Source organism: Urocitellus parryii, chromosome 10, assembly GCF_045843805.1.
Source record: "Urocitellus parryii isolate mUroPar1 chromosome 10, mUroPar1.hap1, whole genome shotgun sequence".
In the NCBI taxonomy this organism is placed as follows: domain Eukaryota; kingdom Metazoa; phylum Chordata; class Mammalia; order Rodentia; family Sciuridae; genus Urocitellus; species Urocitellus parryii.
This window is the reverse complement of record NC_135540.1, coordinates 1,563,115-1,578,305: the sequence shown is the minus strand read 5'-3', so window position 1 is coordinate 1,578,305 and position 15,191 is coordinate 1,563,115. Positions and strand designations below refer to the sequence as shown.

Genomic DNA, 15,191 nt, shown 5'->3' with positions numbered 1-15,191 from the left:
ACATGCTGGTTACCTGGATTTCCACGTCCCTCTTGGTGATCAGCCAAACCAGTTTCTTGTGGTTAACAGCAAGTTTACACAGAAGCTCACTGTTAAAATGTGGCCTTAGTCACAACACAGGTCTAAATAGAAAGAAGGAGGTAAAGCAAAGAGCAGCAGCTACACAGGTGTACTCCCTCAAACCTTAAAGTACAAGTCAGAAGTAAGGAAGTACAGGGAAATGCAGCTTTATAAATGGTTTCTCATGAAAGAGCCCTCAAAATCCCATGTTGATGGCAGAAGAACTGTTTCCTCTGATCTTTCTGGCAAAGATCAACATGTTTTGAAAATATTCTTAACTGTTCATGCAGAGCCTCGAGCAGTTCCCTGGTCCACAGTCCCTGATAGTAAGGGGCTGAACGCAGATCATCATCACCCTCCGGCTTCTGTGACCTAAAGGACTCTTTGGTTACAGCACAGAAACCAGTCCTTTATGCAAGTGACAATTTAGCCCAATGACAGGCAGCTGCAGGGACTTCTGTGCTTTCTTTAAATGAATATTCCCATTCTTGACAAACATAGCCACCCCCCCAAAAAAAACCCAAAATATGATTAACATTTCCATTAAGCCACTAAGCTAATAATTTATTGTCAGTCCAAACTTGTACTCTAAGACTTTTATTCCAAGAGCTGGTTAGTGTTACACAGTGCCGGACAATCTCTGTGCCCCCGACTCTGACGTGCTGGTATCCACTGTCCTGGGGTTGAGTCCTGGGGTCTGGGCTTCAGCCGCTGTGCTCCAGGGACCACTGTGGTCTTCATTCTTGGTGGTCCTATGCCCCCTCTGACTTTTGACAGAGACACTCTTTAGAATTTGCTGGTGATATGTTCATGGGCAGGACTGAAAATGACTCTGGAGAAATGTTTACTATGTATCGTATGTTTACGTATCCTGAAACTGCCCCCATTTCTGTAAGTCGCTCTACTCTTATTTTTTTGGAAAGGGATTCAAATTGGAATTTAAGAGGTTCTAACTTCCGGTTTGCCCATTATATGGGTACATTTGTGATTTGTTGGGATATTTTGGTTACCAATTCCTGTGAGGGGATCTTGTTCATAATGGGAAGCTGTGCCCGGACAAGTCCTTATGAAGGAACCGTGGGAGAGGGTTTCTGTTTTTGTCTGTGGTGCTGATGCATCCTGCCACTGAGCTGCCGCTCAGCTCCAGAGTCCAGTGTTTTTATAAATCACAATATAAGAGTTGGTTAAACGCAGGTGTTTGTGAAGGACAGTATTTCTCCTATTTACTTTGCAAATGGTTTTACCTCAATCCTTTTTTTTTCCCCCAAGAGTGCTCAATCATCAAGAAGAAAGAATTTGACAGATCCTCTTGAACAAAAGATAAGGTGCTTAGAGAAACAGAGAAAAGAGGTAACTTGTATTAGTTAAAGACGTCGTCGGGATGGGTCAGTGCTGAGAACAAGCATCTTTGTCTTTTATCTTTGCTAAGTGATGGTGTTCATCTCTCTGATACTGCACTGCATCATACTGAAAGAAAACAGTTTTATCAATATTTACGTAATGCCTAATGAAAAAAATGACAGGCTCATAAACTCATTTGGCATTCACAATCCTAATTCCCCCTACTTCAGCTGCTTCCTCCATGTGCCCCATGTGAACTCATCACCTGTGTCACACAAGAGGCACACCTTGAAACTCCCAATGTGAAGGGTTTCAGTGCAGTTGATTGAGAAGGTGTGACTTTGTGAATTGGGCGTCTCAACACTAGGGGTCTGGGAGCACTGACGTTAGAAAATTCATTCCTTAAATGTTAGTGGGGATGAATAGATATTGTTAATCCTCTGGATTTTATTTCCTGAGTTCAGTGAGCATTGAACCTCTTTACTCTTCTTGACGGAGGAGGAGGTGAACGGTGTCACAACTGTAGTGCTCCCTCTGTGGCCGACCTGGCGGTTCCTCTCCTAATCCACTGTCTCTTCTATAGCACCATCTACTCCTCTTTGACACCACATAGAAAATTCCTGACCTATAGCAGATTAATGCAGTTACAGCACAGGAACGCTGGTCCATAAAAAGTTAACAAAGCAGGCATCTTTAGTCAATATTACATAGAACTGAACTAAATAGCATATCTATCTCCACCAAAAGAGTTATCTAAGAACTGCCATTCTGGGTTCGGTATTTTGTTTTGTCCTAGGTGACAGATTTGCTATTTCCATTTGTCATTTGTGACTATCTTCTCATATTGATAAGTGCTGCAGATTGCAAATTTCCCTACAAGGAAACTAAAACACACCTCACAGTGTTGTCTTCTAATTAGCACAGAGGTTTAAAACCTTTAAAGAGTTTTCTAAAATTGTCTTACAGCAAAACTTATTCCTTGAAAAATCTATACTTTTGAAAATGTGATAGTATCCATTCAATGATTATGTATCACAAATGATGTGTTATTCTTTTAAAGAATACTATTGCAAACAAATGATTATTATTTAATGGTACAGACTTCAATATAAACTTTTTTAAAGCAAGAAAAATAATTCACTGTAATAATCAGTGTCTATACATAAAAAGACCCTTCACACATTAGTAGATCTTATAGAAAACCACCAACATCCCATTTTTTATTAGATTCTGATCGAATTAAACAAAGAAGATGAAAGTTCACATGAGACAGTTTGTTTAGCGGGCTGGATGGGATACACCCAGACTTAATGGGCTCCCTGCGTGAACCAGTTAGGAACAGGTGAGAGTGAGCAGCAGGGCCTCCAGCCCACAGAGAACTCTCTGGAAGGAGTTACTCTGTTCACTTTTGCTTTCCACTCTCTGAAACCTCAAAAAGTGATTCTAGGGTGGCCCAAATTTGCAAAGGGGTAGAAATCCTTTGTTGACTCACTAGGTTTTAATAATTTCAGCTCCTGCAAGTCAATCAGCAGTGGGACCAACAGTTTAGAAGCATGAAGGAGTTGTATGAAAGAAAGGTAAGCACCCTGTCTGGCTCTCTGCGTCTCCTTAACCTGGTCGGGGTCAGCCACGTGGAGGCTCAGGATTGCGGCTGTGAAGGCCTCTGTGGAAGGCAGCAGTGGAAGCCGGAGGGGAGAGGGTGCTGGGTGCACCTCTGGCCTCTTGGTACTGAAGAGGAATGAGCACTGTGGTGGAGCACCTTGGACAGCGCTGAAAAATGGGCTGCAAACCACCTCTAGTGCTGTCCCCAGAGTGTGCTTATGTGTCCCGCTTCCCAGCGGGGTCACTAGCAGCCCTCAGTGCCTCTGCAGGCCGTGGGTGGTGTCTGTTGGGGACATCTAAAATCCACGCTGTGCTCTGCAAGACCAGCCTCTAATTCTTTCCCCTTCCCTGTAAGCCACTGTGCTGTTGAGAAGCTTTGGCTTTGGTGAGAAAGCAACTTTTTGGAGAAAATCTCCTTTAAATCAATTTGTAATTTGAAAGCCACTCAATCTTCAGAAAGAGAAAGTAAATCCCCTAAATAATTCGGAATTAAGAAACTAGACCACAACCACCTTGCTACTTACTCTCTTCCCCCTTTTTATACCCAGAGCTGTTAAATTCATAAGGTGCAAGGTAATGCTCCCACCGCCTGTGGGTGGCAGCGGTAGGATTGCAGGAAGGAGGGAAGAGCTGGCGGCCGCGGGGCCAGGCCGGTGCTGGCTTTCGGGTTGGCCAAGCTCTTTCTAAAATGCAGGCCTCCTGCTGCCCTGCCCGGGAGGGGCGCGCTGAGGAGGGGCGCTCGCGTCCCCGAGCAGAGCGCACAGTCGGGTGCCGGGCTTGGGTGCTGGAGACGGGTCTGAAACTGCCGGTTCCTTCCGCAGGTGGCGGAGCTGAGGACCCGGCTGCGCGCGGCCGAGGGCGCCCTGGGCGAGCTGGAGAGCGAGCGGCGGAGCCAGAGCGCGGGTGGCGCCGCCCGGGGCCCGCGGCGGGAAGAGGTGGGCGCCCGCGGGGTCTGCGTCGGGTGGACCCCGGGCTCCAGCACCGCGGCGCGGGCGCGGTTGCGCGTCTCCAAGGCCGTGGACAGGAACATCTTGGCCCTGGTCCCCGGGCTCTGCTTGTTATGGCCGGAGAGGAGCGCCAAGGCCACACGCCGCACTTGGTTCTCGGTGTCGCAAGTGGGCATTCCTCTGGTCGCCCAGCAGAGTACAGGGCGTTTCCACCGCGCTTCGCCCTCACGTCTCCCTGAACATTCTCACCGTTGTTTTGCCACACTGACCACGAGAAAGCTGGCCCCGTGTGGCCGGCACCCAGCCTGCGGCGGCAGGTTCCCTTCCCAGGAGCACAAAGGAAGACAGCAAGGAGCCAGATGGAGCAGGGACCAGAGGCTCTGCCGCCTTCTCGGCTGAGGCTGCGCCTGCAGCAATGGTCCCAGGCTAGGATCTGGGCTCCCTGGGTCCTGCTGAGGGTGCTAGGCCTCAGGCCAGAGGGCGGTTCCTCCTAAAGCAGACTCTGTTTCTTCCTGCTTTTTCTTACAGTCACTGGACTTAGTGGGTACTAAGAGGATGAGAGGAGGATCTTAAATTCTAAGCTTCTCCTTTTAGGTATACTACGAAAAAACAGCAGTGCAGATATTGCAGGGAAGTCACGGTCACACCAGGGCCCTGGCCTCTTTCCTGGCCTTGCCCACCTGGCTGAGACCCCTGCCGCATGCCCCCGGGCAGTGGGCTGGCAGTTCCTCTTCCCCCCTGTGGGTGGCTTCCTTTGCCAATGACACCTCACCAGGAATCTTAGCAGTTTTTGCCTCTGGAGTTTCGACCATTTTCTAGTTAAAATAATTTTCTCTTGATTGGTTCATTTTCCAAGTATATTGGCCCATTCTATTTAAATAAAATCAAGTAGAAATACTTTCACTTTTAAAGAAAATGAATTTCCTAAAGTATATTTCTTAAATTTAAGATTTGCATTGGGAAACACCGATGACTAAAATCACACATTTTGGCACATATATTTCCTATTTTCTCATCCTGAGATACCTATATTGTGCAATATTTATTTATTCTCAGCCAATTTCCTTCAAACCAGGCTTACTATTCACTGTGTAGAGTTAAGAAATAGGTGACATTGTTTAAGTCCAGAGCCCATTAATGCCTTGAAAGTGAATCTTCAGTTATTTCTAACAATATGCTTCCAGGTGATGGTCTAAAACGTGGTTTGTGACCACACTCGGATGCTATGATCTCTGCCTTTTAAACCAACAGTGGCACAGGTGCTCTGAGCAAAGGGTCCTATTTGCCTGAATCCCTGGCTTTTCCTGCTCTTTGCTGCAGCCTGGTTCAGGACTGGGCTTTGAGATACTTGATATTGTTTTGTTGCATGATTTTTTTTTTTTTTTTAGAATTGTGAATGTTTTTACTGAGTCCCTTATCCATCACTTAGTAATGGGAACTAGATGATTCTTCAGACTCATTTATCTGACCAAGAAAAGTGAAGATTGGGGATTTTGATGTCTTTTTCTGGGGTCACCAAACTTCTAAGAAGTAGCACTAAGTTTTGATAAAGAAAAATTATCTTCAGTCCTGATGCTGCTGTCCTCAATCCAAGGGCACTGCTTGAAGGAGATGCTAAAAGGCAATATCACGGTCTCTCTGCACTTCTCCAGGAGGGAAGCCCTCTGTCTGCCACGGGCAGCTGAGGTACAGGGCCCTGCACTATCCTCCCTGCTGACTTTGATTGTGTTCTGAAGTCCTTGTTCTTTCTTTTCAAAGGAAAGGGAAACTCTAAACGAAGAATTACAGGAACTGAAGAAAGAGAATAAGCTTTTGAAGGAAAAAAATGCTCTTGCGATGAAGAAGAAAGAGCATTATGAATGTGAAATACAACGCCTTAACAAGGTACCGAGCAGGTCCCAAGGTGGAGGCCAGAGCTCCCTGGGGGGCGGGCACAGTCCTGCTACTGACACTGACAGTGTCCAATACTGGTCGTATCCAGCTGCCACATGGCCCCCGCCTCGGTTGGGTACAGGGCACACCAGCTTTACCAGCACAGCTGTGGCTCAGCCCCACCTGGTCAGGAGGCTTTGGGATTCTGTGTCTCTGCAGAGGGCATGGCAAGAGAATGAGAAACTGCAGAGGCAGTGAGAACACACACACATCTTTCTTTCCTCCTCCTCCTCCTCCTCCTTCCTCCTTCAGTCTGCAGAGCCACATAAAGCAGGTGCATGCTTGTGAACACTCACCTCTCAGCAACCACAGGAGCTTCCTGAGGAAGTGGGCGGGTCTTTAAGACAGATGCTGTGGAGTTCAGCCTGGTGCATGCGTGGAAGTAAGCTGAATGCCAAGCCCAAGGTCAATAGCAAGGTTAAGGCCCAACTCACCTCTCACAGAGGAAGGGCAGAAGTCAGGGCTGCCTAGAAAATGCCAGGGATCCAGTACCCGAGCTCCATCTTAGTCTTCAAAGGAGCAGTTGTGCATTGCTCAAAGGATGAGGAGGAGAGTGAATGTGTGTATGTGTGTGTGTGTGTGTGTGTTCCATGCACCAATTCTTAATTTCCTGGGGGAAGAGAAACATATAAATTTCAGGGAAATTTTCATTTGAAGGTAAACATAAACTGGGCACAGGGAAATAAACACCTTAGATCTTGAAGCCACTGAGAATCCTGCTCTTTTGCTCATGTTTATGTGTTGCACTTCATTTTTTAATCTGTATTTATAGCTAGCAGGACTTTTTTTAAAAATTAGAAAATTAGTGGTTTGGTAATTTTGGTGGTTATAATCATAGGTTCTCAACAAGAAAATTTAATCTGAGTCAGACTCATGTCTTTGTACAAGTGTCACCTCCTCGGGGACCTTTCGGCTGTGCTAGGAGTTTCCCAGGGGGCACATGGCCTTGTCCTGGAGCCTGCTGCTGCCTGGCACAGCTCGCGCTGCCTCTGTGTCCCCGCGTCTGCTCTGCCTGCCGCTCTGGAGCATGAGCTCAGCGGGGGTAGAATTCCTGCAGGCTGGACATCCATCCGTTGGCACAGCAGGCACAGCGGCAGAGCCACACACTCCTAGAGGCCCACGTGTACATCTCATTTCGCCTAAAATCACAAGAAAAAGTCAACTTTCAGGTGAAAACTTGCCTCAGACAGTAATACACCCATCTCTCCCACAGTGCGGTTGTGAGTACTGTCTCAGAGTGCATTTCTGAGGAGGGGGCTCCCCAAGACGGCAGTCAGGCGGGACCCTTTGGTCTCTGCCACGACCCGAGTGCCAAGGACAGGCCTTGCCCCCAGAAACCTCTTAAAGTATGTGCCGAGTGGCGAATGCGTGAATGGATGGATCAACAGATTTAACTCGCTAGAACGTGACGTATTCAATAGTCAGTTTTGGACCTGAGATTCACCATTTAGTAAGCATAATACAGCAATGTGATGTACAATACCTTACTCATGGGCAGTGAGGAAAAGTGAAGGGTCCTTAAAGCCAGAAAAGATGTCCTTGTGCACCTCTGTGCCTGGAGCACCACTTGCACAAAGTGATGGTCTTGGGGAGATTTCTTCTCACTTGGCACAAGTGTCGGGGCAAATGAAATGTAGGACTTTATGTTATTCCATTTTACAATGGGTCTTTTTTTTTTTTCCTACTACGGGAAGTAGGGGAAGTAGAAGCCACTGGACATGTTGATTGGGGGGACCAAGGACCGTCTCAGTGGAGCCGGGGTCTCCCTGTTTCATGACTTGCCCCCACTCGGCAGACGCTGGTGACAGGTCACCTGAGCCACTCACAGGGCTGTCAGAAGTTCCTTCACTGTGGGTACTCAATTCAGGTGACTCGCTTTGAATACCCCAGGGCTTTGTCCTTACCAAGTTCCTACAGGGGGGTCAGGGACAACCAGAGGGAGTGAGAAGCCCTGCTGAAGCTGGTCGTCCAGGGCCACCTGCGGGCTCATTGACCCATCCCTGGTCTCGCCATTGGGGTGGGCAGGTTTCCAGGCACCTCAGTACTGAGAGTAAGCACCTGTCCCAGAATAGGTGGTGGGGTTTATTCGAGGAAGCCGGAAAACCCAAGATGGCATATATGTCTCCTGGACTCACCTTTCATTTATGACTCATTTCAAAATTTCTAAAATCCCAAGTAGCATGAAAGGTAGGAAAACCTGGGAATTCAAACAACGAGGTCTGCCAGGCACCCAGTCGGGTGGACGGTGGCGGTCCTGTTGGCTGCCGCTGTCACAGGGCGTCCGGCACTCCGGAGTTTGTGTGCTACCTTCCATGTCACTTAGCAGGTCGACTTATTCTGAAATCCCCCAGAACTACGTGTTTTATACAGACCCTGACGGGGCTGGGGGTGCAGCTTGGGATAGAGTCTGATGCCCAGCGCACACACAAAAACCTGACAAAACATAAATTACTGGAGAACTGGTTGTTTCCGCAACTTCTTCCCTGAGAAGAAGAGCAGTTCTTGTTTCTCTTAGAACTTCCTGAAAAGCCAGGTTCGCCTCAGGCTGGATGGCGTCTGAGCTACTGAGACGTTCTGTTGGGAACTCGGGCTGGACAGGGGACGCGAGGCCACAGGCTTGCCCTTCCTTTGCTGGTTTTGCGACCCTGTGGGTGGGAGCGCCCTTGTGTGGAGGACAGTGACCAGTGGTGTGTCCTGAGGGCCTCGAGGAGAGGCCTGTTCTGTCACAGTCCTGGGAACTCATCTCCGTGTGAACCTCGGGCCGTCAAGCTTGGAGGGGATACCTCCCTGTGACCCGTGAGAGGCGCACCACCCTGGCTGGGGAGCGAGGGCGCGGTGGGGGTGGGACACAGCGGGGCCACCTCAGCAGTTCTCACCCCCTCCCCGGGGCGCCTCAGCAGTTCTGACAGTGAACCCGCCTGTGGCCAGGCTGGGCCAGGGGGCTGCAGGGGCTGCGAATCCGTCCGCAGGGGCTGCCTTCCCTGGGGGTTCCTTCTCTTGTTGGGGACATGAGACGGTTACAAGAAGAATGTCCCCCCTGGGATGAGCCACACCAGCTTTTGAGAAGTGCAGATTCTGGGCTCTGGGCTCCCGATTCAGAATCTCTAGGCAGGGCTCGGGGCTGGGCCTGTCTGGCCACCTCTGGCTCCTGAGCTTCGAGCACCAGGGACGGGGTACACGGTGACTGAGGCCGAGAGTTGGCAGAAAGGCTATAGACAAGTCTTCTATTCGTAGTTGGCCAGGGCGAGGGGCCCACCACTGAGGACCCCCAAGCAGCAAGGGGCGGACGGCCAGCAGCGGCTTTCCTGGGGAGCAGGCAGGCTCTGACCACGGACCCGTGGACAGAAATCAGAAGGGGAAGCCACAGGGGGAGGAGGGCTGCTGGGGGCGTGGAGGGACGCGGACCTCGGGACGCCCAGGCTGCCAGGCTCACCAGCTGTGTGCTTGCCTCGCCACAGGTTCTTCAGGACGCCTTGAAAATCGAGGGCGTGTCGTCTCCTGGGGACCAGCGGGGCATGTGCCCTGTGGAGTGCAGCCACGCGGCCACGAGAACGGAAGTGGAAGTTCTCAAGCAGCAGGTGAGAGGTCGGAGCGGACAGTCCTGGGGCCAGGCAGGGCCTGTGGCCAGTGCACTCCTGCTGTTCACAGTGGCCACCTGTTCTCACACTGGCTTTAATTAGAATCACTGGTTTCAAAGTTTCCAGGCAGAATGGAGTTCAGCTGGGTCACACCGTGGTTCATAAAGTGGGAACCAAGTCTCTGTGGGTTACGGGTCACCCAAGGTCACACCGTGAAGAGACGATGGAGATTCTGTGAGCCCCGGGTTCACGGAGTTCCCTGCAGGCGTGGCTGATTCTGGAAACACTGCTCACCCAAGATCTCACCTTTGCAGAAAATGGGAGCCGCCAGGCTATGGTCCTGCAGCTCCTGGCCTCCTGCCCTTGGACATCACGGGCAGTTTTCAAAGAATCCGTGGTTCTGGTTGTAGTCACAGAAGAGTCAAGTCTGCTGCCCTACACAGGGCTGGTGCCCCCAGCCACTCCTCTCCCTCACTGCGGCCACGTGGACGGCGAGAGCAAGGATGCCCTCGAGGGCGGTGGCAGCCCAGCCTGGGGGAGGCAGCACTGCCCAAGCTGCGTGTGTCTGAGCTCAGTCCAGCAGGCTAGTGTCCGCCTGGCTGAAGGGCCAGCTGGGCCTGTCAAGTTTCTCCTCCTGTGAGAGGCTAAGTAGCAGTGAGTAAGGGGACTCTCCGGAATCCCAGCTCATGCCTCAGGAACCTATTAGCAGGAGGAGACTTAGGCATGGGGTGAAGGGCTGGAAATTAGTTCTATCTTTTTGAGGCCCCTGGACATGTTCATTGACCAGTTTGCTCTGAGTATGTGCCAATTACAAGGAGTCTCAGTGTGCCCACGTGGGAAAGCTGAGCCATGGGGTTACTGATATTCACTCACCGTCATTACCTGAAAGGAGTAGCTGGGTGTAAAATCCAGAGCTCTTGGTGGAAAGATGGGTCTTCTCTTTCCAGATGACCTCATAGGATAATCTGCCTGTTACACTCGGGATCATGCATATGGCTTAAAAATTGATCCATAGAAAGCGAGGGTGACATTCAGTTTGTTGAAGTCCTGTCCAGGTGGCAGCCCAGGCAGGATTCCGGGGCAGGTACTGCCTGTGTTCAGGCCTGGACCATCCTGGAGCTCACCGACTAAGCACACTGCAGGCCAGAGGGCACCTGGCACGTGGGTTGCAGTGGGGTCAGCCAGTGTGGGTGCAGGCCTGACAGGTGTTCTTTTCATGTGCGCTGAGCAGTGGAGCGACGCCCATCCCTGCCTTGGCCCTGGGGAGAGTGTGATGTCCTGCACAGACATTTTGACCAAACCCACTTCTGAGCCAGCACCTATGACTGTAACCCCACCAAGCGCCACACGGGGCAGTGGCGGTTTCAGATCCACAGAGGGTCTGAGTGAGGACTGAAGCGATGGCAAGGCTAGCTAGAATGTCCAGTTCTCTTTACACGGGCTTCTCCTGTTCAAAACACCCCAGTCACTGCTCTGTCTGCCTGGAACTGAGCCTCAGCTCTGGACTAAAAGATAAATAAAAATGTCGCTTGGCTGGATGTAGTTTCCTTGCCATGGGGCTGATGAATAAGGATTTGAAAATGAAATCTATGTGTAAATATTTGTGTGTGCATGTATGTACACATGTGCATGTGTGTGTGCATGCTATATATGTGTGTGCGCATGTGTGCATATATGTATGTGTACATGTGTGTGCAGTTTTTTCTGTGCATACATGCTTGTGCCTGTGTGTATATGCTTGCATGTGTGTACATGCGTATTGTTTGTGTCTGCATTTTGCATGTGTGCACGTGTACATGTAAGCACATGTGTATGTTATGTGTGGTGTGTGCACTTATGTACACATATATGTGTTTGCCTGTATATATGTACATGCATGTACACACAAATGTTATCTATGTGCATGTTTGTGTGTATGCATGGCATATGTGAGTGCATGTATACATGTGTGTCTGTGTGTCTATATTTGCATGTGTATGCATACATGTATGTGTGTGTGCATGCTGTATGTGCATGTATATATTGTGTGCTGTGTATATTTGCATGTATACATGTGTGCGTGTGTGTGCATATGTACACACGTGTGTGTGCATGTGTGTGCACGTGTGTGTGTGTCTGCATATGCATATGCATCTCCACCAAAACCTACGTGCAGTGCGGATCTCCCCTCCTGCCTGCTGGATTTCATCTGACTGCTTTCGATGGCTGCACCTCTGGTTGGAATCTGAAGGTGCCGTGTCCAGCTCAGAGGTTTCCATGTAGAAGTGATTTAAACCTCAGTCTTAGAAGAATTCTTTTGCTTCATTCTCTACCTTTCATTTATTTTTATAGCCTCACATGTTTGTCTCCAAACTACCAGACAACATCACGCCAGTTTTTAAAAAAAGGATTAATTCATTTGTTTGATTACTTTTCTGGAATATTTGGAATATCTCTTATGAAGTGTTGCAATAAAATCTTACATATTTCTTTTTTATCATCTACCTCTAAAACTGCTGACCAGGACGAACCTTGAGGCTGCCTCTCAACAGTCACACTTTCCACATTTGTCCGCCTTTGTTTCTGTGCTCACTGTTGGCATGTCAGTCCTTAGTGGCTTCACTCAACAGCCCTGGTCAGCAAACTGACTTTGAGAACCTCAGGCTGAGCCCTGTGCGGGCGTTGGCTGGCTCCAGTGGTGACACTTAGGGCCAGCCAGGCCTCCAGCACAGCAGAGCACCTGGCAGAAGTGTGGGCACAGGAGTTTTAAGGAATTTACACTTTGTCCCTTCTGAATTCTTGATGCACACCCAAGAAGGAAAAATCCGAGGACTTCCACTCTAGGAGTGGAGGATGAATTGCGGCCCTGTGCCTTTCCCCACCCCACCCTGAAGAGGGCTCAGGAGCAGAGGGTGGGCGTGCCCCACTGCAGAAGCCCAGGAGGCACCTGGGAGGAGATGGCTTGGATGGCCCAAGAGCACAAAAGAATGACCGTCACAGCACCCACGTGTCTGTCTTTCAGGTACAAATCTATGAAGAAGACTTCAGAAGGGAGCGATCCGATCGGGAAAGGCTCAGTCGAGAGAAAGAAGAGCTGCAGCGCGCTCATCAGGCTTCCCGCGCCCAGCTGACCCGGCTGAGTTCCCAGGTACACACCCAGCGGGGCCTGTGCCAAGCACACATGTTCCATTTTTATTTTCTCATTTAAAAAGTATCCAAGCCTTTTGAATTCTGTCGGTTGACAAGGGGTTCTTGAGAGGCCCCACCTGGGATGAAGTCACTCTCCACGACCTTGCAAGCAGATGAAAATGCCTGAGATTTCTTTTAACTTGAGTATGTTGAGGAATGACCCCCGAAACGGGATTCCAAAGTCTTTTATAAAATACAGTTCTTGTGATCTTTTCCCCGTAATATTTACCTTGGGAGAATGGGAGTTGAACTACCTTCTACTCAAATAGAGTGAAGTGGTTTCTAAATTCCTGTCACTTTCTTTGAAGGGCGGTGTTGGAATGTCCCTGCCCTCTAAAACATGCCGTGCACATGTCTTCGGAGACCCAGGGCCCTGGTCACTGGGCCCCAGGGGACATGTGACTAGAGCCCTTTCCAGGAAGCCATTTATGGACTAGACTGTATTGACTGTAAGTGAACTAAAATCAGGTGTAACAGGAGAAAAAGAGAACTCGGTCATTGCCGGGAGGGTGAGCATGATGTTAAGGAGGGAGAGTGTAGCCAACGAGATTTTGAAATGACCACATGCTTTGGATTTGCAAAACCCTGCCGGGGTTTCAGGAAAGGGGAAATGGGGCAGGCCTGCCAGCTGCCGGACTGCCCGTCCCAGCCCTCAGTGGTCCTCTTCTGCCCAATGCCACGTGGACAGTGAACGACATCTGATTTCTTCTCTCATAGAATTTCAAGGATTAACTTGAAATTCTTAATTTTATGTGGTAAATTATTTGGTAGAACCATTTCCTAAAAAAATTAAAAGGAATGAAATAAAGGAATTATAAAGGGAATTAGTAGGATTAAAAGTATAATTATTTAATTTTCTGAAAGTAATCCATGAAACCTAACAAATAATTTATACAACAGTGGGTGAAGAAGTCCTGATTGTACTGGGTGAAGAATTCCTCTTTCAATCTTTATTTCTTACAAACAAAGCCCCCTTGATTTCTTTGTTAGTGCACAAATTGCTTTATTCCTGGTATATTACGATTTTATTTATTCTACTTTATTAAGTTCAGAGTTATTCCTCTGCACCAAACCCCAAAAAGTTCAGACTGGCAATAAATTGGTGCCTAAGATGGGCAATGAGCTTTCCATTTTATAACTTTCAGTTCAACCAGGAACATAGTCCACCTACTTAACATTTTAGAACATACTCCACCTACTTAACGTTTTAGAACATAGTCCACACGCAGTTCTGGTGCCTGTGCATCTATAAAAAGCAATTTTGACCAGCATCAGCAAAATAAATATATTGTCCAAGTAGTATGATATAATTGTGTTCATAAGCTAAGGAACAATCTTGAAACTGATACATTAAAACTATCAAATTTTTCTTTTAAAATAATGATAGCCCAATCTTTTCTTTTTTTTTAAGTCTCATTCATCCAGGTGTGGTGGTGAGGCTGAGGCAGGAAGATTCCAAGTTTGCAGCCAGTCTCAGCAATTTAGTGAGACCCTGTCTCAAATAAAAAATAAAAAGGGTTGGGGATGTAGCTCAATGGTAACCTCACTCCTGGGTTACATCCCCGGTACAAGAAATAAAAAGTCTCGTTCACTGTGGTTCAACAATGATAGAACTCAGTAAGGCACAGGGAAGGATTTGAGGACGATGTTAAGTGGATCGGCTGCAGGTTAAATGCCGCAGTGCAATGAAGGGAAACCTTGGCTGAGTAGGATGTGATCTGAGTAGGACTTTAAACAGAGACCTCAGATCAAATCCTTCAGGCACTGGCCACATACCAGAGTGCTCCCCGGCTGCCACCGAGGGGTCTGGAGCCAGCCACCATGGTGCAGAGGCTGTGTGGGGCAGGAGCCAGGCCCCCGAATGCCGGCTGAACAGTGCCAATTTCATTCAGTGAGCCAGACGCTGCTACATCTAGGTCTGCACAGGTCAGCCGAGACTGAGAACAAGGTGGCCTCAACCAACTCGAAAACACTGAAGAACCCCCCAGCTTCCCCCTGGGGGATTTCAGGACAGAGGAGACGCACGCCTGAAACCCACGCACAGCTCTTTGCTGCTCAGCCGCTCCCTGGGCCCTGCACTGGCCCGCCCCAGGTTCCCCTGAGGCTCGAGCTCCTGCTGATAATCAACTGCCTGTGTTTTCTCTGTAGATCAAAGTTTGTCAGATGGAGAAAGAAAAACTAGAAAAACAACTGAAACAGGTATGTGGCTGCTGCCCTGCCCTGGGAGCAGTGAAATGGTGACTTTCAGTTCCACTCAGTTACTCCTGGGTGCAGCCGGGCTTGCCCATGGGTGGACAGTGCGCAGGGACCAGCAGCCTTTCAGCCCAGCATTCCTGAAAAAGATGCTTCTCAGAGCACATCACCCGTAAGGCCAGCCTCGGTCACCCGTAGGGCCAGCCTCGGTCACCCATAGGGACAGCCTCTGTCACCAGTAGGGCCAGCCTCCATTACCCATAGTGCCAGCCTCCGTCACCAATAGTGCCCAGCCTCAGTCACCTGGAGTGCCAGCCTCCGTCACCAATAGTGCCAGCCTCAGTCACCTGGAGTGCCAGCCTCCGTCACC

General features: G+C 49.2%; 1 protein-coding gene across 1 annotated transcript in view; it reads left to right on the top strand.

The window, feature by feature from the left end:
- Tnip3 (TNFAIP3 interacting protein 3) overlaps positions 1 to 15,191 on the top strand; it is a 57,929-nt gene that overhangs the window by 12,486 nt on the left and 30,252 nt on the right. The window contains exons 4-10 of the mRNA XM_077803519.1: positions 1,330 to 1,410; positions 2,913 to 2,978; positions 3,825 to 4,118; positions 5,709 to 5,834; positions 9,341 to 9,460; positions 12,462 to 12,587; positions 14,777 to 14,827. Of these exons, the coding sequence (XP_077659645.1) occupies positions 1,330 to 1,410; positions 2,913 to 2,978; positions 3,825 to 4,118; positions 5,709 to 5,834; positions 9,341 to 9,460; positions 12,462 to 12,587; positions 14,777 to 14,827 (864 nt within the window). The remainder of the gene's footprint in view (positions 1 to 1,329; positions 1,411 to 2,912; positions 2,979 to 3,824; positions 4,119 to 5,708; positions 5,835 to 9,340; positions 9,461 to 12,461; positions 12,588 to 14,776; positions 14,828 to 15,191) is intronic.